General features: G+C 37.4%; 1 protein-coding gene across 1 annotated transcript; it reads left to right on the forward strand.

The window, feature by feature from the left end:
* The first annotated feature begins 5,220 nt into the window (after positions 1-5,220).
* On the forward strand, positions 5,221-21,793 carry LOC125374167. Its single transcript, XM_048384999.1, has 4 exons — positions 5,221-5,304; positions 19,695-19,755; positions 20,777-21,079; positions 21,789-21,793. Exons 1-4 carry the CDS (start codon positions 5,278-5,280, stop codon positions 21,791-21,793), a joined length of 396 nt encoding a protein of 131 aa, XP_048240956.1. The 5' UTR covers positions 5,221-5,277.
* The last annotated feature ends 5,715 nt before the right edge of the window (positions 21,794-27,508 follow it).

Consider the following 27,508-nt stretch of genomic DNA (forward strand, 5'->3'; position numbering starts at 1 on the left):
GTAAGGATGTTGTTGGACGTTTGATTTGCAAGAATACATGTGAACTGGAAATCCTGATGCTCCACTGCTTGAGGTGAGGATGTTGTCAGGACGATTCCTAGATGGATGAACACAAGATAAATTAATACGGTAATATAATAGACTAATGGATACGGTATCAGAAACACGGTGATACTGACTAACTATAATCAGTAGTTAGAATATAGACGTGTCTTGATTTTATCCGCCGTTATTTTCACATCCTAAGACGGTTACACAGACATTTTATCTAAATATTCATCTCTATATGATTATCTAAAGAGGGAAGGCAAAATATGATTTAGTATTAGCGAATACAAGAAGAATACAAACCAATTACAATGTCAATACTACTACTTACAATATAATATAATAATTCACTTCTCAGATTCATCATGACTATGATCCTTGTCAGCACCATACCCGTATGTAAAATAGTAACTATCTACGACCTGCAACATTACATGGGGCGTTTTGCTAGCCTAGTGCTCATCACGCCGAAGACTCATCCCCACATGAGTACAATGTGTGAAGCCCATTTCTGATGTCCCCGCCGTGATATTGCTTGGCTATTGCTAAAAACGGCTTAAAACCATACTCGCTGACTATTATAGAACTTGCTGAACATCGCCAGCAAATGGGATGTGTAAATCATGCTGGTGGACCATGCAGGTGGCAGAAGTACCGTATGTCACCATTGGATGCTGATGATCGATAGCATGTGTTTTTCATGGAATTAATTGTAATGTATTATGATATCACGTGTTATTTTGCTGCCCTTTGTCGATAGTGTCTATATCGTCTAACTATATTTATTTTCATTGTATAACTGATTATAAAGTCAATTCTGACTAACATTTATGTATTGTGCTTTTAATAAAAGCGACACAACCCTTTCCACTTTCCTAAGTGGGTGTTTGTTTTGTTTGTTTGTTGTTTAACGCCGCACTCAGCAATATTCCAGCTTTCTGTAAATAATCGAGTCTGGACCAGACAATCCAGTGATTGATGTCATGAGCATCGATCCATGCAATTGGGATCGATGACCGTGCATCAACCAAGTCAGCGAGCCTGACCACCCGATCCCGTTAGTCGCCTTTTACGACAAGCATAGTCGCCTTTTACGGCAAGCATGGGTTGCTGAAGAACTATTCTACCCCGGATCCTAAGTGAGTGAGTGAGTGAGTGAGTGAGTTGGGTTTAACGCCGCTTTTAACGGTATTCCAGTTATATCACGGCGTGTCAGCTTAATGTGGGAGGAAAGCCCGAAGTGATGCAGGTCTCAGACGTTTACCACTTTGGTGAAACCCACGAGCACGGGTATGGTGCTGACATACCTAGAAACATAATCGGGGCGAACCGGGATTCGAACCCACGATCATAGGTTTCTGGCGTGCCCAAGGGACGCATCTCTGCACAGCGAATCGCGGCGCCTCAGACGACTGGGCCACCCGTGCCCCATCCACATTCCTAAGAAATATCAGCTAAAATCAGAGTCCATTGTACGATTACGACTATATCATGAGCATGTGCATATGAATCTCTATCAAATAGTAACAACATAACTTTGATCCAGAGGATCAACACGGCGCAAATACATCGTGTAGAAGACGCAAGTATCCACACTGTAATAACGCGCACAGAAGATAAATCAAATTGTAATTTGCATGTGGTACTTTTGGAATCGGTCACATTTCAGTATGAATATTTATGTAATATTAAAGTAGATATATGAAATATTATGAAAACCAAACTAGATATATACCTTAACCTCCAAAAGGTGTACGTTAGACATGTGAAGGACATTTCCAAATTTGACGCATCTGTGACAGGGTGTTACATGGTTCACTATTTAACTATATACTTTATTATCGTGTCCTCGTATATATCTTGGAGTCTAAAGTACTCACGGAAATGAAAACAAACTGTTTTTTCGATCTCAGATTTTAAATTAAATGCAGTTAATATACAAAATATATATATATTCAAACAACTCAATTAGTACTTATTGGGCCTTGGCACAAATACAGCGTGTCAAAGGTTTTTATGTCTTTTTACACGTAAGAGTGTGTAAAAATATGAACAAAACAGACTATTGTGAAACTGAGCATAACCAGGTGTTAGTAGATCAAGGTGAATGTCCATGACCTATGACACCTTGACGACAGGTGAAAACAGGTGCTTGAAACCCACGTGCATGTGATTTGTCAGTAGTTAGTGATTTGTGATTAGCATTGTTGGATTGTGAATCATCGTCAAAATATCAGAACGTAAAAATAACATATTCCCTTCTCAAACAACAACTTACATGTCATTTTTATTATGTACATAAACATAGCTGTTATTTTTATTGTTGTTTTGATCACTTTTTTCCAGGCTAATTTGCATAATGCCTATAGCCTGTTTCTGCCATGTCAATTCGGACTTAGTTTTATTTTTGAAGGTGGGAAGTGCCTACATATTACCTCCTGTAAAGTGCATTATGTATTGAGCACTGAGATAGAACTAGCAAATCCAGACTAGTACTTTTCAAGTTGTTTTGGTATTTCGTATTTACATCTACGTAATGTTTTGTATCGATTATTAAATCCAGCAAAACAGGTTTTTTTCATTTCCATGAGTACCTTAGGACGCCGCGATTCGCTGTGCAGGGTTGCGTCCCTCAGGCACGCCAGAAATCTATGATTGTGGGTTCGAATCCGGGTTCACCCCGATTATGTTTCTAGGTTTGTCAGCACAATGCCCGTGCTCGTGGGTCTCACCGGAGTGATCAACGTCTGATACCTGTATCACTTCGGGCTTTTCTCCCACATTAAGCTGACACGCCGTGATATAACCAGAATAATATTAGAAGCATAACTCACTAACTCGTACAGATTTAATGAGAATTGGCGAGAAATTATGTCTTCCATCTGCCCAGTCTCATGATCTGATGCCTCAGTTGGGCTGAAGTCTTAAAGTCAGAATTCTAGACAATTCACCCCACATGTTAACAGGCTGTCATCAAACATTCTTCCCACAACATGAGCAAACAGAGCATGTTGCGACTCACTGGGTGTTATAAACACACTGGATGATTGTAAAAGGACTCTCAAATCCTGGTGAGACCCACAGACTAACTAGAGGGTCAAGCAGCCTATCAGAAATTGGTGGTGTATCTTGAGGTGTCATTGAAGAAAGGTAAAAATGAACGCATTCTATGTAAACACCAATACATATCTGCAGTATTGATCTTGTTGGTGATACACACAAACCTATAATATGAGCTGTAACAGACTGACACAACAGACTTAGTTGACAACACTAACCTCAGGAAGTGTCCCTGCTACCACCACGACGTTGGCAGGTAATCACTTCCTAAACTGGCAGTAAATTACTCATGCTATATTCTAGAACAATATCCCACTGAACCGGCATAACCACCGCGAGTGGGCGCACACAAATCCACCATGTGGCCAATTAATGCACCGTCAAACTGTCTATTGGTCTGACAGACATATGGCTGAGTTTGGGTACTGTTCGATGGCGTAGCAGCAGCTGGCGTTGCAGCAGTTTGAATGTGATAACAGATGTTTCTTGAAATGCACTGTTCTTTTGAAGAGACATTGTCAGCATGAAAAGTGATTTGAAAGAAAGTTCAGCCTTTTCTTTTGTGTGCTAATAATATTTGTCTTCGTAACACAGTACTTAAGTCAGTCAACGTATCAGTTAATTAATGTTTGTTCTGTAGCAGATGTCATGGTTCACAATAGGCTCAGTGCTGTTTGAGCACATTAGCTAAACTTTGAAATATTGTTGACGTCTTCACAACTTATGATCTGTCTATAGTACAGCGACGGAAGTAATTAGAACTTGCAAGCGGGAAAGCAAAAGCTAAGAATGGAAACAGCCTGTTATGCCAGCCAATCCAGAAAGCGTTCGGTATTCCATCATCCATGTGCAGGGTGCATGACTTGAAGCCATGTATGACAATCTTTATGTTGTATCCACAAACGTATGTAGCAGTGCCAGTTTACACATGATTATATTAAACATCTTCCAGCCATGGAACCCATCACAAATGGCATTTGAGACCAGGACGTTTATACACCTGTCCCCTACATGTATTGAACGTCGTGATATGTGTAAATGAAGGTAAAACGTACATTGGATTACAAATGTATATCAAATGATAACGAAATGCATCTCATTGTTATTGAACATTATATTATCATGCACATTTCTATCTACAATAGTACTTCAAATATCCATCCTCCAAGGCATCCTCCTCTAGCCATGGACATGATTACATTGATTAGTTTTTTGCCTTATAGGTAGTACATCATTTCAGTTCAGTGCAGAACATCACGCGTGCTTTACATTGTTCAAGTTAATGTGCAGCTGATTTTAAGAAGGTTTAAGGTATAAATCAACGAAGCTTATCAATCTGAATGTATTATTACGTATTATGTTATCTTACCTTCTGTAACTGACATAAAATAAAGACACCATGGTATTGACATCATCTTCAGTTTATCCATGACCCCCAAAACATGAAACTTGTTGCGCCATGTGAACACACAAAGCAACTAACTATTCTCGTACTTCCTTGTCACTGCTTTGTGGAAAAAAACACGCACGAAATCAGTCAATTACGAATTACCCCCCTTTACAATGATTATTTTTAAAGATGTTGTTATCATTATCATTATCATAATTATTACTAACCAAGAACAATAACAAGTTTGATATGTTTTCTAAGTGAATCGACAACCTGATTGATATGGTTTGTGTTGTATTTTGCACGGTTATTATTTGACATGCAAACAGTACACACTACATGATATCAGGATATACGTAGGAAACTGAAGGCTGTTTTTCTCAGAACTGATTATATTCCGTAGGGATGATCTCTTTGACATCATTTTCCCTATACAGTCGGAACAAATAACAACATTATCGATATTATGAGTTTACCTACATCCCCGGCTTCTAAGTTCCTGTCTATAATGACATGTTGTCCATTATAATCAGTTTATAATTAGACTTAAGTTATTGTTAGACTTCAATGCAACTTGTTTTGTATATATGTATCAAGTTTATGTTACATTAATGGCCTTACGTGGCATGTTTTGTCAACATCGCGACTAGCGACAAGGTACGCATCACTGTTTCATGAATAGTACAAAGGGGGACAACTCGTCATTAATCATACAGAGGCAGCGTCATGTGTACAACAGTGCAATGGCGGATGTAAACGTTTAATTTCTACTTGGAACAATGACTCATTATGGCCTGTCGGGGAAGGTACGTGATATTCTCTTTCTCGCGGTAACCTTAGACACGGTTTAACAGATTTATTGAACGCCATGTATACTGTCTAATAGCCATGCACATATAACTTTCTCAACGCCTAATGTCAAATCGCAGATTTTATGAGAAGACCTGTGCAGAAAGAAATTGTGAGGTGAATGGGCGTGATTATCAAAAGTATGAATATGTGTTTGGGAGACCCATATTTCCATGACATTTCTTATTATCCTCGAACACAGCAATCAGGCAAGGCAATTTATATCCGCCAACAAAGCTATTTGTCAAAAACCGCAATATCACATTCTGACAAACACACACGTTCACACACGACCTCTTCTACATTTTAGCTGTACATTTACCTTGATTGGCGGATAAGTTAAATAACTTACTAAAGGGGTTAAATATGCGGTACATATGTTAATCTATAAATTGTTATTTTTACCTTCATATCGAAAATAGAATATCCACACATAAGAAAACGTGGACATGTTGTTCAAACACAAATAAGGAAAAGGAATCAATTGTATTCTTTGTGTAACAGCAATTATTTGCATACATATCACATGGAATAGTTGTTTGAGTGTGTTTCCCGACATGCCCTTAAACTATCTTCTTCCTGATCTTCCGCGTAATGTTTTCCTTTTTTTCTCAAACTTGGTGATTATTTCATTCTAATTATTGCCTTATCAGAATTAATATCATGGTTAATTTCAGTATATACATGCATATGGAAATGAGATACATACACACTGACACTAAATCATAACAAAAGGACATAATAAAACACAGTCAAGTTTGTCGGACAAAGTATACACAAACACATCTACATCTATCGTACATGTCTTCAGGGGTATTCGTTTCACTGAAGTACTCAAATACATGTACTCTATACACCAAAAGTATCTGTTCTTTTGCACAGTTGTGTTAAGGCACTTATATGTTTGATCGTTATTCGGAGGTATTTAGATATTTCATAAACTCATGAGGGAGAAAGCGCATCAGGTATCTTGTGTTTCGAAAGCATATTTACAAAAATCAGAAAGACACTTTCTACAAGTTGCTTTAAAAATGTTACAAATAAAACAACCAAGTATAACACAAAAAAATGATGAATATCATTTTATGCTGCAGAAAGCAATATTGATATTAAATCGCGACCACGGGTAAACACTCATGTCTGGGCAAGGGGCAGTTTGGTTGACAGCGTTAGCAATGTCACCCAAACCTGGCTGCAATTGGAGATCTTTTTCAATTCATCTTCCCTTTACTAACCCACCAGGTGCACTAAACCTCCTGGCCAAACCTTATACTGGCATTGCATGTGGTAAACGCGATACGAAAGGTACGTGTTACACACCTATAGACAGTTAACCATTACATTATTCACCGTTATCCTGCTGTTATGCCAATATATATTTTCGCCTGTATAATAGATCTTTTGTCACGTCCTGAAATAATTGTTCCGTGCTTCAGTGATATATCTGGGATGACTAAGACTGTCTATATTGTAATAGTAAACCGTTCGAATCGGGGCGGTTGAATCAGCTGATCGTTTGTTCCTTGTCGCCTTGTTGCCGTTATCCTGTCGGTACTAAACGTGTTGCCAATGGTGGTTGACTATTACACGTTTCAAAATGAGATATATTTTAATGTTATACGTTTTCATATCTATGTGGTATTATCGTCGATTAGGCTATATTCATGCAGTTCAGAACAGCTGCGAGCTGATGTAGTATGCAAATTGTAAAGGCCATACTATTAATGTTCGTCACTAAATACTGTCAATTTGTCGGCATTATAACTAAATAGTAGGTTTATAATTCTGAGCTGTGAGAGATAAATGTTCAAGAAATTGTGGAAGAAACAGGCACTCATGAGATAATATAGAAATTTTATATATATACAACATATAATATACAATGCAGATCAAGATGGTAACAAGCCTAACATAAATAAAAATTAAGCAAATAAAGTAATAAAAATAATAATCATCATCATCATCATCATCATCAAAAGAAATAAAATTAGACACCTTAACGCAATAATGAGTTCAAATTTATGATGAATCTGGACAGATGTTTCAAAGTGGATATGTTTTTAGGTGATAACGTTTTACGCAATTTACACAATTTGGCCAGATATAACAATTCTGTGGGATGTAGAGAAGTCGTTGCTGGAGAAGTGCTTCACACCTAAAAAGATAGTGAGATTCGTCTCCAACAGCAGATGAATTGCATAGTGTACAGACACGGTCTTCTCTCAGTAACCCTCTCCATCGGCCGGTTTCAATGGGCAAATGATGATTAGATGTGCGATATTGTAAAATTGGCAAGTAGATAGTTTTGGGAAGTAATAGAAATTTAGTAATTCTTTTAAATGTTGGTAGTATAAACCTTTTGAACTTGAAAAATACATTCTCGCCACTGTTGAATAAATTGGTCTTTAAGAGTTCTCTCGACCTTTGAAACCAGCCATGAAGTAGAGCAAATAGACGGGTTTATGAATATTTCTGACAGTCCGACATCATTTGGTATTTTTTTTTACTGTAGCTATCCACTTAAACGATTTTGCGTTTGCATCATAGTCTTTTTCAAATAGTTATATAAAATATTAGATAACTTTGTGGGTCCGTTATAATTCGTTAGTTTATGCCAGAAGGAAATCATCCGTTTAAATACTTTAATTTTGAGGGGTTCCCTGCCAAGTTCCCCATAAACCATAAAATTGGGTGTTGAATTCCTCAGACCAGTTACTATTTTTAAAAATTTCAATTGCATTTTCTCTATCATTTCTAAATTTTCAAAACCCCATATTTCGGAGCAGTACAAAAGGATTGGCACTACCATCACGTCAAACGCCTTCAATAAACAATCTAATGGTAGGTTAACATTTCGTGCTCTTTTTATTAGGCAGTACATTGCTTTTGTCGCGTTTGCTCTTAGTGATTTCATACAAAACACAAGTTGTCTATTTCTGTGAAGATTTATACCTAAATATGTATAATTATCAACAATCTCCAGTATCTCTCCCCCAAAATAAAATATTGATTTGGTTGATTTGGCTGGACCCCCTCCAAAGATTATTATTTTTGTTTTTGAAATATTTACGTTTAGCTTCCATTGTAAGCAATATTGGTTAAAGGAATCGAACGATTTTTGCAATCCAGATTGGGTATCGCTAAATATGACTGTATCGTCTGCGTAGAGTAATACTAAAATATGCAACCAAACGGTGATGTCATTTCCCGATATACAATCAAATGAGATCCCTTGGCATCCTTGTTTTGTAAGATACGATTCAAGATCATTTAAAAATATTGAAAACAGTAGTGGTGATAGATTTTCGCCCTGTCTAAAACCTGATTGACAAGGAAAGTACTCTGATTCTGCATTATTTGATTGTACCATTGATTTAATATTACTGTACATATTTTTAACTAAAGTTAGGAATCGGCCCTCAATTCCACTGATTTGCATTTTAGACCACAATCCTACTCCCCAGACAGTATCAAATGCTTTTGTAAAATCTATGCACGCACAATAAAGTGGTTTTTTTGACAGTTTCAAAATATGCATCAACGAATGGATAACGAATATATTATCAGCAGTTTGAAATTGTTTCCTAAATCCCGACTGTGCTGGAGTTAGGATATTATTGGCATCTAGAAATTTTGTCAGTCTTTCGTTTAGGATACTGGTGAAAAGTTTTCCGAAACAGCTTAATATCGTAATGGGTCTTTACGAGTTTGGATCAGATGGGTCGCCTTTATTTTTGAAGATAGGTTTTATAATTCCCGAGAGCCACGTTTCAGGGATTACACCGCATGAGAGTACAAGATTGAAGAATTCCGAATATAGTGGGGCAAGTACTCCAATGCTATCTATTATATGATCATTCTCGACAAAATCTAGCCCAGATGCCTTATTTCTTTTAAGTTTCTTTGCAGCCTTTATAATTTCTTCAGTCGTTATATCATCGTTTAAGGTTTCACAATCATACACCAGTGTTGCAGTTGCACATCTTTCTAATTCAGAGTCATCAATTTTGTTTTCATTCAAGTTTTTATAAAAATTATAGAAGGAATTAATATCAGGAGCATTCGGATTTGTGTCTTTCTTACATCCTGTTAGGATCTGCCAAAATTCTTTAGGCGAATGGTGAAGATTTTGGCGAAAAGTCTTATTTAATTTGTCTTTATATTTACTTATATTCCTATCCATACATTTCTTGTAAGCCTTTGCTTCTTGGTGATATGCCAATTTATTAAATACTGTTTTCGATTTTTTAAGTCGCCGTTTTGCTTTATTAAATTTCTTTCGGGATCGTCTGCATTCTATTCCGAACCAAGGTTTATCTTTTTCGCACTGTATTTAGCATTGTTTTCTCTGACTCCGAATGTTGCTCGTGCAGCGTTAACAAGCACGTGCGCGATTTCATTCGCGAGTCTGTTTACACTCGGCGGGTCGCCGTGACCTGTCCGTGCTTCGTGCACAGTCTTCACCAGTTTATTTATCTATTTAACATTTATATTCCTTATGTATACATGTGATTTATCAAGCTTGTAATGTTTAGGTTTGTTAGCGGCATTTATATAGATGCATGGTAGGCCTTTACATGGATTACTGACAGGAGGTGTGACTGCGCTAAGTGTAAAGGTGAGAGGGCAGTGCACGTCTGAGTAGAGGGGTGAGTAGTCAATTATATTAAAATCAGAAAAGAGCGGAAGGCACATTTGCGATACGATAACATAGTCGATAACACTTTTATCTTTACATGTTGTTTTACCTATCATTTTATCATTTCCTAACCTGCCATTACCAATAAACAAATTTAAATTTTTACAGATTTCAATAAGTTTAAAGCCAAAGTTATTGATTCTTGTTTTGTCCTGTGTTGCTCTCACGCGTGGCAACCCAAGTTCACCGAGCACAGATTCAGGGTTGAGTTCTGATCTATTTTCATCAATATCCAGATTAAATTCTTCCATTATGTATTCATCAAGAATTTCGTACTCGCATAGATTATTTGTCCGGGCATTAAAATCCCCAATTAAAATGATATACTCACTTTTTGACATAATATTAATTATTGATTCCTCAATTTCATAAAACGTATCGTTTGTAATATACTTTGATCCTTCGGGTGGAATATAAACAGTCCCCAAGTACAGATCCTGATCAAAACTAAATAGTTTTTTACATACTTTAGTCCAAAGAATGTAATCGCATTTTTCTTCAGTTACGGATATATAATCTCTATATTTACTTTTATATGCTACACCTATGCCTCCTGCTCGCCTTACAGTACCCAACCTATTCTAAAGAAAAAGAGTATATCCGGGTATATTTAACTCATCCAAACTGTTTGTTTTCGTTTCTTGAAATCCAATCATGTCTCTTTTAGCTATTAGGTAAAACAATTCCTTATATTCTAGGCGATGTCTGAGGCCACATACATTTAGACTTAAGAAATTAAGACTATTATTTTGGTCATGAACAGTACAGTCACCATCATCATCATCATCATCATATTCATATTCATCATCATGTGCAACAACATCATGTGCAACAACATCATGTGCAACAGCATTGGCATCATTATCACAATTACTAGCAAATTCAGAACCGTGGTTTACAGCATTTATATTATTAAGTACAGATTTCTTTTTCCATAATTTACATGAAATCTTTGCTTCACGGGCTGTGTTAAAAACAACTGGGGTATAGGCATGATAGTTCAGGACATCTGTGACATCATTGGTATTAGATACATCTGTGTTTGCACATTGTGAGTACCATTTGGTTTGCCTGGTACATTTATCTTTAAGGTTTCCCTGGACTCATGTGTAGGTTGTGTGTGATCTATGGTTTTCAGAATATCAGATAGATTGTGAGCATGGTTTGTGTTTTCTGCTGAATTAACTATTACCTGTACATCAGAACAATTGCCAAGATTACATACAGTAGGGGCGCGGTTAATCAGTGCATTTGAAGAGTTCGCGTTATCAAGTACTTGGTTGACAACAGTAGTGTTTACAGTTGTTTGACTTGAGATATTTACCCCAGAGTGTGTATGGTTATTTGGGACAGTCTTAGGGTTATTACACATATCTTCTGTGTCGGTAACATGTGTGTTTACATTTAGTTTATATTGAATGTTTTTCTCAGAGTTTTTATTAAGCTTGTTTATGGTAGAAACATCCTTCTTATCCCCCTCTGCATGAACCTCTTTATTGATAAATGTTGAAATTTGAGCACTTACTTCGACATCTGTTGTTTTATCAGCTGTGATACAGATGTGATTATCCAAAGCCACTGCAACAGGCATATCATCACATATATTTCCATCAAATGTGTTTACATTTAATTGGGTTGAGATATTTACCCGACCATTTGGAATATCATCATCATCATCATTAACAACATCATTTGCAACAGCTTTGGCGTCAATATCACATTTAATAGTAAACTCTGAATCATGACTTACAGCATTTACATTATTAGGAACAAATGTGTTTGCCATTGGTTTGCATGAAATACTTTCTTCATGAACTCTGTTAAAAGTAACTGGGGTACAGGTAGGGTAGTTCAAGACATCTGTGACATCAATGTTATAAGGTACATCTGCGATTGTGTATGTTTGAGTGAAAATATTTACATCAGTAAAAATATTTTCCCTATCTGAGGAAACATGGTTATTCAAAATATTCACAGAGTCCAAACATGAGAGGTGAAGGGGACACAGCACCTTCCCGATGAAGCAAGGGCATATAGATACTTTTAGGGACCGGCCAATAGATATTCTAGGGGATGGAGTGGGTTGGGATGGATTGGAGTTTGTATTGTGACTAAATATCTTTAACCTACATCTGCAAAACCAGATATTGTTTAACTTAAATCTATGGCCCTGCTTATTTTGTTAACAAACTCATGTACATTTTGTGGCAGACGATATCTCATTTTTAACAACCAAGAGCACACTTATTTTTCTCAAGCATTTCTGGCACAATATATTTGTTTTTATATCCTTGGTCCTTCCACCACGTACTCCACACCGAATAACTGACAAAAAGAAACGTAATATAACAATAGCCTTCCTCCGCAAAAGACAGATGAAGTATACACAGCACTATAAATAGTAACACCCAGGGAGGCGTCCATCGAGCTGCAAGTTGGACTGACAATGTCGGGCACTTTGAACACCTTTTTTGTTGCATATGATGTCACCAGCGCGAACTGGGTTCCCGCGAAGTTAAACCAAAATAACATAGATTGTTTATATTTTAACGTTACGAAGATAACATGATAGGAGTTGGTGGTACAGATAAATTTATCACTGCCAAAAAACGTTATATTTTATAAACAACCTCCAACAACATCAAATACCAAATTCCTTTACGTAACTGTACCGTGAGTTTGCTAGCGTCATTCTGATACACATTCAAGTCATTGGTAATGTATATTTAAAAAAACAAACACTAGATTTCCGGTCACTGTGCTTCTTTAAGTAAATGGGGAAAACACTCCAGCAAAAGAGCAGCCGAAGGAAGATACTGGGCAGGCAGGCGACCCTGGTACCTGGGGTAAAGGAATGGCGGGTTCTCATTGTCCTTACTAAAAATTGTTTAAGTGTGCGAAATGTGAGCACCTCATCTTGATCTTGACATTCCAGGTCCTGTATACAGATCTGTTTATCTGATGTAGGTGGTAGTCGGGATGGATGGTTTTTATTAACGATGAATAGGTCCGCTTAGTTGAATTCACTGCAAGTTCTTTGGTATTGATATACACGTCGCTTATAGCTTCATGAACTGCCTGCCAAGATGTATTAAACCAGTCGTTCTGATATACGCCGCCACCGCCAATGTTGCTCCAACAGTACAACATTTTTGCGAGGACACACTTTTGCATTTAACCGAGTAAGCTAATCAAAAATGTTTACGTAAGCTCAACCAGACAGTACGTGCAGCCGACGGTGCCGAGTTTGCCTTACAATCGATGGAACTGACACTTCGTTGTTGTCCTGACAAAGTTAGATACACATGTGTTCAACTCCCATAACCTACTTATCACAGGGCAAGGTCCTATATTGCTATCAACCTATATACCAAGACATACTACCTTTTGCGTTGGGGGTATAAAGTTGATTGTGTAACCCAAACTTACAATAAGTCTCTTCATCATTTCAACAGCTTGTGTCTACTTTTGTTTCTGCGATGACACGGAAGTAATAAAGGTTTCTAATAGCAACCTGTGAACCAGGAAACGCATTTAGCTATTAGTCTTTCACACAGAAAGTCACCTTCGCCCATGCATTACAAGCACTAGTGCAAGTTAGTTCATTTAATTGTTAGGCAGGTTGGATTTCTACGAGAAATTTGACAAGCATGCTCATTGTATGCAACTATTTTTGTGTACACATAGACAAAAATTCAACACCTAGGCATAAAAATTATTTGTTTACCATGTTCAGATTAAGTAGAGTTTTTGTGTAATTTAAAAGCAACTGAGCTATACTGAGTATTGGGCAACAAATGGCTAACCAGCTACAACCTTAAGCTTGTAATAAAATGAAGTTGACACGGACCCAATTAACAATACGCAATACAAATTGACTAAACACGGGGCATACCTAAACAAATAGATGTGAGTGCTTCACTGTGACACTGAATTGACCATCATAACGCTATTGTCGAACATGTTTGCCAATCAACTGACTGTGTTGTCTACTGTTGGCCCTTATGTTAATATTTGCAATATAGGACTGCCTGTGGTAACATACTTCGTTTTGTAACATATTAGCTACGAACATATTGTGACAAGTGATTTATAAAATGAAGTATTATAAGTTTCAAATATTTTCAAGCCTGACTCCTTGTGTTTCACCTCATAAAACAAACATGTGGCCGATGGAAGCATGGATATATGCTATTTACCAAAAGTAGGGGATATGGAAAGTAGTGTCTTTCAGCAAACCCATGGTATCCTCAGGTATCATCACTGATTTTCAGTGATCCATTCACATACTATCGACTAGATATTCATAACATGTCATGTTGACCTTCCAACACTGTTTGTACATGTACAAGTCTGCTATATAGCATTTCGGGACTGATCACGGGACAGACAGTCTCAACGAAGTCGTCTTCGAAGATGTTTTCTTTGGCTCTGATTTCTTGATAACTATGTATTTCAAAATATTGACTTAGTCTTGCCCTAAAATGTGCCGTTCATGGGGACCAGATGTTGTTTTAAGTGTGAATGGTGGTCACAACCCGTGAAGTTCCGAGGTAGAATAGATCTTAAGTAACTCGAGCTTGCCGTAAAAGGCGACTATGCTTGTCGTATGGAGCGACTAACGGGATCGGTTGGTCAGACTCGCTGATTTGATTCATGCATGTCATCGTATTTCAATAACGTGGATCGATGCTCATGATATCAATCACCGGATTGTCTGGTCCAGACTCGATTATGGTAGTCTTCGCATATTGTGTTCACTAACACGCATAGATGACACCTTATCACTGCACAGACGTATTAATAACACTGTTTTTCCAGATATTTGATCTAAATCTTGTTTTATAGCAAATAATAGAAATTGAAATAATAGAGGTAAGCTTCAGGATTTATACAAATTGCAATTATCTGACGACGTAGTTTAAAGCTCTGCACGCTAACGTCGAGCCCATTCGACAGAGATGTCACTCCCCGTGCATCTGATGTCGAACCCATTCGACAGGCGACGAGCATAACGCTCAAAATAAAACTCGCAATATCTATTTACCAAGAAGGCTTTGCGTAACATTTAAATTACGTCTGACATGCATAAATGCTTAGCTTGTTAAACATAAAAACTTTTAGCAGTTTATTTACCTCAAATAGAAAATCCCGCGAGTTAAAAAAGGTATCGGACAAATTACTCGGCATAAAACCACGAGTAACGGACATTGTTGACTCATATGCACTTCACGATGAACAGCATGCAGTCCGATATTTTCTTTTTAATGTTATATTTTTTTTCATTTGGCCAAAGTATGTTGTCCTTTTATGAAATAAAAACACTAAAGTACATTAATATGTAAAAATTAGCAAGTTTCGGTTTAATTAATCATAAACAAAAACAATCTGGGTCGTTACATCATCGACTGGATGAGACGAACACGATCATGGCAACGGTGGTAAACAAACAACTCGACATGTACCGCGATCCCGTAATACCATAGCAGCCCTTTTTTAATATTTAACTTAATTTTCTTTATAACAATGCATTTTTCAGTCTTTTAACAAACTATCTAATTAAGACGAGTTTGTAAAAGGTTTCGTAAGACAACTTTCGTGCGTCCAGCTGAGCTGATGACCAGCGTAGGTGACACGTGTGGGCGTGGCATAACTCGCGATTTGTTTTGTTGAAATACGACCACCAATAAGCTAATTTCTCAGTTAATAAATGAAAATACGTTATAACACACAAAAGATGAAAGCGATATTATTAAGACTAAAGGATGCAATAACAAGATATGGTGTACATACATATTATTATTTATTATTATAAAATATTTGCAATTGTATTCACGCCTTCTGAAAGCGGACAAACCCGCCTCGAGATATGAGTTGGCATCGAGAAAGTTCCGGAATACTGTTTCCCCGCCAAAGAGTAGGGAAATGACGTAATAATCTATTTTGAACATCTTCACTTGTTTATTTTTGATTGACCTAGGTAGTCACGGTTGATAGACATCTTGATATTTACTGTGTTATTTTGCGATCCGCTCGTACGCAAGAAAACGTTTGAAGTTACATAATGGCTTCTCCGATCGAAAATTTCCGTGATTTTTTCGGAAATTCGGACAGCGAGGGTGATAGCAAATTTTTGGGGTTCGATGATCTAAATTTGGAGGAAGTGGACAATTTGGACATTGAAGACGCTGAAGAAGAAATTTTGGAGAGTCCTTCAGTCAGAGCAAGTGAAACACCGTGGCTACGAGATTTTGTCGACCCTTCGGGGCCTAGAAATATAGGTGAAAATCTGAGTGAGTATGATGCTTTCTCACTTTTTTTCAGTGATGAAGTGTTTGATTTACTTGTCACTGAAACCAACAGGTATGCGGTTCAATTTTTAGCCGATAAGATCGACACGTTGAAATTACATTCACGTGCGAATAATTGGAAAAATGTTGACACCTCCGAAATGAGGGCTTTCATTTCTATCTTGTTTGTGATGGGCCTGTCAAGAAGCCATCTTATGAATCGTACTGGTCTGTTGATGAAAGTATGATAGCATACAAGGGTCGAACATGTTTGCTGCAATACATGCCAAATAAGCCACATAAGTGGGGGATCAAGTCATGGGGTCTGGCAGACAGCAGGACCGGGTACATGTGGAACTGGCAGGTTTATACAGGGAGAGAGGAGGGAGGGAGACCACATGGTTTGACTTACGAGGTTGTCACGTCATTATGTAAACCACTGTATGGTAAGGGTCATCATGTCTAAATGGACAATTTGTTCACTTCTCACACTCTTTTCCAGGAATTATCTGACAACCAGACAGGTGCTTGTGGAACACTGAGGGCCTACCGACTGGATGTACCGCAGCCTGTCAAGGATGCTCGACCCAAGGCTGGTGATGATCCGCATTTATTTCGTGAAAATGAATTCCTGTACATCACATGGACAGATAAAAGAAAAGTCAATCTCTTGACCAGTATTCATAATGGTTCTCGTTTTTTGAAAAGAGTAAGATCAAAAGCTACACGAAACTGCTTCAGGGAGGTAAGAAAGCCAAAAGCATTTCAGTTGTACAGTCAGCACATAGGAGGCGTGGACCTGGCAGACAAGCAGCTGCAGTATTACATGGTGCTCCACAGGTGTCATTCATTAGTTAATTATAGAATAACATGCTACCCAGGTCTTCATTATTAAAAGCCAACATGTACTATTATATGTTATTCATCATGTTCATGTTACTGTTTACAGTTATTGTTGTAAAACCATCATTTGTTTGCAAAAATGTATAAAAACAATTTTATGCCATCAAATGTATATACATATTTTAATGATAGTGTTTCTGTTTCTCTCTATTATTATGTATTTCATAATTAACCTTTTTGCACATACTTTGTTTCATGGAAAAATATTATTTCATGGTACTAGATACTGACTTATTCAAATGCTCCCTTCGAGCATCAATGGCAGAGACACCTGAGTATACACTATGATATACCTGGAAAGTCCTTGCCTGACATATTAAAGAAGAAAAAATAACACTATAACAATTAAATGTTACAAGGTGCAAATAATTAAGCATTAATAAATCTATCTTCAATTTGCAACCAAGGAGGTATTTTAAGTGTTGATACAGCCTAATATCAATTATAAACGTTATGTGAAATTGTTTAAAATTCAGTTATGCTATAGATTAAAGTAAAGTAAAAAATCATTAAAATGTCCCCAATTTTATGCATAACTAAAATTGCTTATATTTTTTAATATGTTTTAGTATATGCATCATGCAGTTGAGAATATCTATCAAAATCATAAATGTTATTGTGAAACAAACATTTTGTCACGCCCTTCGATATCCAGAGACGTATTGCGTGGGGCACAATTATTATTGTGAAAAAAAATATCAGCGTGTACGTCGCAGAAACATGAATCATATCCATGTACGTTCAACGTAACATGGTCATTCTTAAACAAAAGTTCAAATAAAAGATACCGAGAAACTTGCAATGTTGATTCATCGTCTACCGTTTCCGGGTCACGGGAGCATGCAAGGTCAAACTGATTAAATAATATGCCAATTATATCCGTCAAAGTCATATTTTTATTTCATCCGAAAATTAAGGTTGTTTTTTTTGTTTACGTTTGGACAATTAATTTACTGAAATGATTCATAATTTACCAGCGCGTTGTTATTTTCCGTAAAAAAAAATCGAATTTATACTCAGTTAAAATTCAGAAATCGGAGATATAATTAATGAAATAAATTTGCACAAATTTGACGATTTAAACAGGTTCCTTACGTAAAACACAAACCACCTTCAATAAAATAATTCAGGTAAGTTCAAGAAAACGTACAAGTTTTATGTTCGCTTCGGTCTTAACCTTGGTATGATTGAAAACATCGGGATATTTTTTAAATGGTAAAGGGTAGTTTTCTTCAATTGACCCTTATGAATGAATGAATCTCCGACTGTTTGAAAATCACCCACCCTCTTTAGAGCGCCTTATGCACAAATTAATCCAGCGGGCAGGGGTAAGAAGTGTGAAAATAATTCAGCAGGCTAAAGGTTAAGGGACATATCAAAATCCGAATTTATAACCATTCTTCTACTTTGAATTTTTAATGAAAGCTGTATACGTGGTCGCATGGGCTGGGAAGGGGGATCTAAAATTATCGATACAACTGTACGTAAAAGTGATGGTGATCACTGATGAATTGACCGAAGATTGAAGGATAAAGATGTGTCGAATAGATATTGAAGTAAATTAGATTGCTGTAGAATGTTGTTGACTGTCATTGGCAGTGTATGCACAGATAGAGTCGACTTCGTCTCGAGCATTTCTCCGTCTTGTTCACTGGGATGGGTCGAAGAGTGGATAAATTCTATCATGCAAGCGGTCACTCTTTTTCTAATGTATCAGACACGCTGAATTCAAGTGTCAAAACTTAGAAACAATGCTTCTGTATGTATACGCTCCTGAAATACCCAGGTGTTTCCCCAGGAATTTGGAAGTAGACCGTCAGTATGTCGCGATTATCTTGTGGCAAATAAAAGAATTCACGGACTAATAATGTCTTCTGTCCGTTTCTTTTGTCATACTTTTCAAATACTTGGTAGAGGACAATAAATACTTATATAATAGCCAAATGCCCTTTCTTGTTTACTTTAATATTTAATATGCACATGTTGGGTAAATAAGTGATTTCAGTCTCGACATATCATATTCACATAATTATATTTGTTTAAACTCTCAATTCATAAACACATGTTTCTAACAGCATTCAGTGACACACCACAATGGAGACTCTTGCTAAAACGCTGTTTTATGAGGGTTACAAAGTGTTTTTCTGCTGGACATGTGGAGGCCATCTCAAAATTTGACTGCTTAGAGGAGAAAAATGACGTTTAATGATACCCTCATTTTGACTTATGTTCTCGATGAACAAATGATTTGCCTTTGCGAGAGTTTGTGCTACCGGTGGGGGAGGATACGATCATCTCTTCGCAAGCAACTGGTGTCATCACTGTTTGATAGCGATTCATAAACACGTGATCATGATGATAGTCGGAATTGTAAATTGGACCATTATGGTTTCAGAAATGATTTTATCGCTTTTATTTATTTGAATGATAGATAAATTAACATACTTCTTTTCAGATGGCGTTTGCATATGCTCTTGTGTTAGCAGGGACCATGAAAGGATCAACTGCTGCTGATGGTGTGTATAAATCTTTATTTCAAGAGGCAGTGTGGGATTGACCCACATTGAACTGGAATGCATTTAACTGAAACATTGTTCAAAGCGCCGGAAACCTCTACTAATTCATTTACTATTTTAATTTTTGACAGCTGGAACTGGTTTTGAATAATTGCATCCAATCTAAATATGTTTACTTTGGGCTTGGTTCCTTTAAGTGTCACTAAACAAGATTTGAATCTAACTGTAAAAACTAATCATTTATCTTTCGTATTAAACATGAGTGTGTGCGTGCGTTTTGGTGTTTGAACATATACTCTTAAATACTTTCCATTCGTTCACCTATCAGTGCCAATTATCCCCTGCCTCCCGTTTGCCCAGTGCCCATTGCCTATTACCTATAACTTTAGTGCTGGTGTCATAGTATCGGCGGGAATTACTGTAAAGTGTTGGCTTCCATTGTCGATTGCTAATCACCTATCAGCGCCGATTATCTGTTGACTTCCCTTGTCAGTTTCCACCCCTTGTTAGGTTCCACCTTTTGTTATCTTATTGCATGAACATATATATGCTCTCTGCCTCATGGCATTCATTCACCCTATGAAAGGGGGCACGAATGGCCAAGTCGTCTAAGGCGCCGCGATTCGCTGTGCGGAGTTGCGTCCCTTGGGTACGCCAGAAAGCTATGATTGTGGGTTCGAATGCCGGTTCGCCTCGATTATATTTCTAGGTCAGCACCATACCCGTGCTCGTGGGTTTCACCGAAGTGCTGAACGTCTGAGACCTCCATCACTTCGGGCTTTCCTCCCACATGAAGCTGACATGCCGTGATATAACTGGAATTCCGTTAAAAGCGGCATTATACCCAACTCACTCACTCACTCACCCGATGAAGGAGTAAGCATGTACTCCGTAACATTGTGTTCCTAATAATAAAGAAGTTGACATCCATAGATTTTCTTCCTTATGTGTTTCTCTTTTAAAGACTTTATTATTGATGTTATAGTCAGGTATGACCAGCAATACTTCTTTGAACTTCCAGTATCAAGTATTTATTGTGGAGACATATGTTCAGCCACTGCCGGTAGAAGTTACACCTTGACCTGCACCTTGTCAGGGAACATAACAACAGGGATCATATGGGAAAAAAACATCACTCAGGTGCTAACATGTACCAAGGCTGGAGTGTGTTTGTCCAGCATGACTAACTATGCCACCGGGACATATCCGACTCTTTCGACGGCCAAGCTTACGATCACCTCTTTCGATTTTGCTACTGATGGAGGAAGTTGGGAATGTGTCGATGGTACTGATCAACGAAAGTCATGTAACCTAAATGCAATTGGTGAGAGAGTTAGCAACGATTGTTCCTTCATGTCTTTACTATGTGCAACCACATTAACTTGAGATGCATGATGTGACTACATACATTCTTCATTGACACATAGCATCCTATAACAATGACATATAGTTGATCAACAAGTTCATCGCAGACTTCTCGAATGTAAAACGTTTTCGTATTATTGTGGTTTTCGATGTTTGATGTTGACCTCTTAATAATAAACTCTAAAAAACCGAAATGATATACTAGTGTAGAGTCTATATATAGTACGGTATCGTGCAGTCCTTTGTAGACAATACTAACTACCCGCAAGTATTTGTTTTTACGCCAATCAGCTTGAGCATCAGGGATGAGTATATTTCAACTTCTGGTACTGCATCTCAGGAAAGATCTGGATTAGACTTGGTCTTCAGCAACCCATGCTTGTCGTAAGAAGCGACCAACGGGATCAGGTTGTCAGTCTCGCTGACCTCGTAGAATCATGTCATCGAATCCGGTATGCTCGTGATTTAAATTCCAGGATGGTTTGGTCCAGACTCGATTATTTACGGACCACCGTCATAAAGATAAACTGAGTGCGACTTTTAACAACACATCAACAAACAAAAATATGTATGGTGATTGAATGTGAATACTAAAAAGGTATCCTTTTATCTGTGATGAAGTATTGATATGATATGTTGGTATATTATGGATGTTTGATGTTATTCAGATTGACCGTTATACAACTGCCTTTTTAACAATTAATTTTTCTCCACACATCCACCATCTCATTTTGTTCCTCACCCGGGGCGAATGTTATGAAGTTCAAGTTTTTTAAGAATAGAACGTATTTTTACTTGATTACGATGGTTCACGTATCAAATAATTGACTTACAATATATCTATCAGCATTTTCTCTCCTGTCATTTACTTGTTTCAGCATCCAGATCGATTAAACTGGACATTGCATGCGTTATGAGTGGTTCCGATCATATGATTACATGTTCTCTGGACGATCATGGAATTCCACCTATCACATTGGAATTAAGGGTTGGTATAGTTTACAATTTATGATATTTGTGCAATATATCTTTGCTAGTTTGATAATTGAATACTTCAAATAAATTTGTGACTTATTATTACCCATATTTTTGTAGGACGGAAGCACAGTAATCGCTTCCACTGCTACAGATGGCAGGCTACAACAAACAATAAGTGATGCAAGTGGGAAGACCTACACATGTGCTGTGTCTGGACAAGAATCACTATGTACCACTCCAAAGTCTGTAAACATAACGTGTCAAGGTAAACCGAACCGAATGTCTTCATGTATAATATAGGACCGAGGCCCATGGTACAGCTCGGGTCCACCAGTAGAAAATGGTTAGACAGCAGATAACAAATCATGCATATTTTTCATAGCATGATAACAAAATACAGCTAGATTAACAAGATTAGCTTCCATTCACAAATAAAACTAAAACCAAATCGATATAAACGTAGCTTTATCTTAGAAACCAAATTTATATTACCATAAGTTGTCAACTCGTTTAACATATAACTCATTTTAGGATCGCGTCAGTAAGGAATTTGTGATGAGTTTACACCAATAATAAATACAGCGTGTGTATACGACACTAAAATGGGATATCTACTGCATTCTCCCCAAACTGCATGGTTTGAAGCTGAAATAAAATCACCAAAATCCAAACAAGCATATGGACAGATTTAAAACCAAATATGTAAAATGTTTTCGTTTCCATTATCAGCCGAAACATATTGCATTTTGCGTAAAACACAAAATCGACGTTAAATCATTATGAATGGATCACTGAAAATCAGTGATGATAACAGGTTTTCGGGAAAAAGGTTAACATGTCTGTGCTCACCGGTAATACCCACCAATCACACAATTGGCACACAAAAACCGTTCACTCATTGTCTGACACCGCTCAGCAGTTACTTTTGATTTACATGTACGTCTGTTGAGTACGAAAGCCTATTAGGGCCAAATTCATTGATAACATTTTTTATTTAAAAGTTGTAATTACAAGTTGTAAAGGTGTATTTACAAGTTATAAAGGTGTAATTACAAGTTATAAAGGTGTAATTACAAGTTATAAAGGTGTAATTACAAGTTATAAAGGTGTAATTACGACTTATAAAAAGTTGTAGTTACATGTTTTTAAGGTGTAATTTCAAGTTTAAAAGATGAAAATACAAGTTTTTAAAGGTGTAATAACTAGAATTGGGGCGTAATTACACGTTTAGAAATGGAAATAACAAGTTTTGAAAGGTGTAATAAGGAGTTAGAAATGTGAAATTTCACTGAATGATCGAAACATTTGAAGTTCTGTATTGCCTGAAGGAAAGACGTAGTAGTATGGACGAGGACAATAAATTTTGGATGTTTTTAGATGAATTGGGCATTGAAAAGTCTGTAACTGACCAATTGATAACAACAGTGTCTGCTAATGCCAGAAAGCACAATATTTCTGTTGGTGCAAGCCCCAAATCATAATACAAGTTAACTTTTCTATTTATGTTTCTTGATGCCGTTTGGGACAGACGTCCTCCCTCCAAGATATGTTCATTTACCCCTTATTCTGAATTTATAAGCAGTTCAATGGTTAAACTTGTAATAACAACTTTTTAAACTTGTAATTACACCTTGAGAAACTTGTAATACACCTTTACAACTTTTAAATAAAAAATGTTATCAATGGATTTGGCCCTAATAGGCTTTCGTAGTTGAGTAATCCCCGTGAGGACCCGGGGAAGATAAACAAGAATGCGTCCTCTGCTCCCCATTGCTGGTCGTAAAAGGCGACTGAATTGGGCAGCCTGTTTGCCGCCCGCCGCGACCCTCTGTCGGCAGAGGAAGGGATTCTGGTGGTTGAGGGCGAATGAGCCGGTGTAAAGAAATATTTGGACGCCCATAGTATTTGTATCCCTCCCCGCACCCCCCCCCCCCCCCCCCCACGCCCCTCACCCCCCCACGCCCCTCCCCACGCCCCTACTATGGCTCGTCTGTGGCTATTGGACCCCCTCGCGTAAAATAATTAGATCCCCATAGTATTTGGACCCAAATTTGATTTAAACCAGCACAGTGGCTCTGATCAAAACTTTAACATATCCCAAGTTCAAATTTCGCCAGGGCGGCGGAACTCTGTACGTGGCGGGTACTCATTTTATATTCTGCGAGGGTGGGGTACAATATTACACTGTGGTTTACAACAGTGTCCTACTTCGTTATCCTGATATAAGGACTTGATTGCAGGTGAATCTATATGTGGTGTGGTAAATTCCCCTTCGTTTCTGGCCCGTCATTGAATAACCGAGGCAGCACATCACAGGCACCTGGTGTTTATAAACAAATGATTTTTATAACAGATAATTTTGAAAACTATTTTAAAAACCTCGACAAGCCTATCATTGTATTTTTCACTGCATATAATGTGAACACCAGGTGCTTGTGCAGGACATCAATGCCGACCTACCCAGTCGCATATGTCATGTTTTATCACTTGGTATCCACGTACAACAAGACAGATAGACCGACTGTTTTATTGATGGCATCATCAACAATCATGTTATATAATCGTATCCCCGCGTGTCGGGGCGGATACGATTTTCATGATTGTTGATGATGGATTGAATGCTCTGTCAGTGAAAGGTACTGCCTTACAATTCACTTGGATGCCAATTCAAGTAACTACAACATCGTTTACAATATTGTAATTGAATGGATATTTATGAAAGAAAGATACATGTTACGCACAAACCATCTCAAACCGGTCAATTTTTAGGTGTGCACTTCTCGGACACAATGGACATTTCTGTTACAACAACTCCGTTTGCAATTTTGTGAATGGATGCATATTTATATGAAAGAAATATACATATTACACACAATCCATCTCTACTCGGTCAATTTTAAAATATGTAGTAAGCTGTTCACACCTTGGACACACTGGATAATAAAAAAGGGGGTCCGGACCGCAGTCGACCCGATTGGGTTTTGCAGATGCACTAGACGTTATGGTATGGACATGCGGAGAGCTTTGTGTATCAGTAGGCTCCCTGGCCTAACAAACTTGCTGAATATATCACCCTCAAACGGTTCTGATGACAACTTCCTTATCTTGAATGGGAGTTTTGGTTGCATTTTTGTAGTCTGGCGTGATTCCGAGGTGATGAGTTTGCTCCTTTCCGCTGTAGTTGAATTGTCCTCTGCTACTTCCGATTCTTTGTACAGTTTCAGATTGGAACCATTGATTATTGTCTTCTTTTCACGAAGACGATACGTCCCTTTGTTAAGTACATCTGTTACAATGAACGGACCAGACCAGCGAGTTTTCAGTTTATTCTTTCCTAGAATGTTTCCTGGAATTGAACAGCAACACTTTATCATCCTTCTGGTAAGATACCTTACAAGACGGAGAATCATAGTGTTCTTTCTGGGTTTTCTCAGCAGTTGATATGTTCCATGCTGCAGTGGAGCGGCTATCAGCTAAGGCAACGAATGAACTTATTCTGCTTTCTAATGCACTGACATCATCAGCTTCTACAGATCCACTGGTATATCCAACTCAACAGGTTTCATTCTTGGTTGATGTCCTGTACCCAAATAGCACCTGAGGAAGATGCATGTCCAAGTTACTTTGCGCTTCATTTGTGTACTTTACAAGGCTATTACATAGCGTTTTGTTGTATCGTTCAGTTAGGCCCCCTGTCTGTGGATGGTACGGGGATGTTATCTTGTTATCTATTCCAAAACGACCCCTCAGCTCATTAAACATATTGCAGAATTCAGTAATAAGTCAGTAATAAGCGTCTCTGGAATCCCAAATCGATAATGAAGCGCGTGAGAATGCATATGAATGATATCAATGTGCATTTTCCATGTACAGTTACTTTGTAAAGTAATAACTAGGTGCTTTTGACTTTGTACATCTTTGATTTCTGTACCATTCATATATGAGTTTGGTTTGCGACTAGGATTTACTTTACGGGTATATTGAATAGATTCAGTTTTTTCGGGACTAAATTTAACTTGCCAACTAGCAGCCCATTCTGAAATTCTGCCTCAGTCATTATTGAGATTACGAGCAGCTATATCAGGATCTTCTATGATGACATAGAAAGATGTATTACATATTACTTTTATTCCTTCAACAATGTCATTGATATATATAATAAACAATAATGGTCCCAGGACCGAGCCCTGTGGCACACCTGCCAAGACAGCTTTTGGATCCGAGTTAGAGCCATTTATAACTACCTTTAGATATCGATTTTCTAAGTAACTATCACACCATCTCAATACATTTCCACGGATTTCATAATGTTGTATCTTATAAATTGATCTTTGTGCCAGACTTTATCAAAAGTTTTAGTTATGTCACAAAACACAGCCTTCATCTGAAGCCTTTGCAATAAAGTCATATAAATATGTCAACTGATTTGAGGTGGAGTCACCCTGCGTGAATCCAGATTGTAGGTTAGTGAGCACATTATTATTCCTTAAATAGTAATAGACATGTTTAAATATACATTTTTCATTTTCTTTGCTTAACAACTTGTGAGCGCAACCGATCTGTAATTTGTAAGGATTGGGGATAAACTGTAAGCTGTGTTTTAAAGTACTTTATTTCCAATACCATTTGGACTAGTTGACTTTGTGGTGTCCACGGACAGTAGTATATCATATTCCATCAAAATTATATTTACTAATAGATTATCAACTTCTTATTCTACGGCTGGAAGGTGCATATCAGGATTACATATGCGAGATTGGTCCACAAAGAAGCAATTGAGAATATTATCAATGTCCATACAACCTATGCCCAAATAAAATTGGGGGGAAATTGTGTTTTGCAGTTTTAAGTTTACGAAATTCCTTTACTTAAACCCCACCAAGTCTTTGTACCTTGAGAACTATTTATTACACTATCAATTTTAGATGCATATGTTGTCTTTGCCTTACGGACATAGTCGATTACTTTACTTCTTAACAACCTAAAACTTGCCCAATCAGCTGGAGTATTACATCTTTTAGCATTCTTATGTTGGCGATTTCGTTTTCTTATTAAGGAATGTATTTCACTTTTTATCCACCGTGGATCCTTTGATCGTATGGTAACAATTGTATTGGGAATATGTGTATCACAAACGTTTATTATTCGAGATGTAAGTTCATCAGTAATTGTGTTCACATCCCCCGCTGAGAATAATAAATCACTATCAATATTCAGCAAGTTACTTTTGAAACCATCTAGGTCTGGTATGGAATAATAATAATAAACTTTACGTATAAAGGAATGAGATTCAGGGATTATTTCTTTTATGGTTACGAAAATTGGACAGTGGCCACAATAAACTGGATTAAGTATTCCCGAGTCCCGTAAACTATCAACGTCCATCACAAAAAGTAAATCTATCAACGTA

The sequence above is a fragment of the Haliotis rufescens genome, unplaced genomic scaffold (assembly GCF_023055435.1).
Source record: "Haliotis rufescens isolate VD_foot unplaced genomic scaffold, xgHalRufe1.0.p SCAF_53, whole genome shotgun sequence".
Taxonomy (NCBI): domain Eukaryota; kingdom Metazoa; phylum Mollusca; class Gastropoda; order Lepetellida; family Haliotidae; genus Haliotis; species Haliotis rufescens.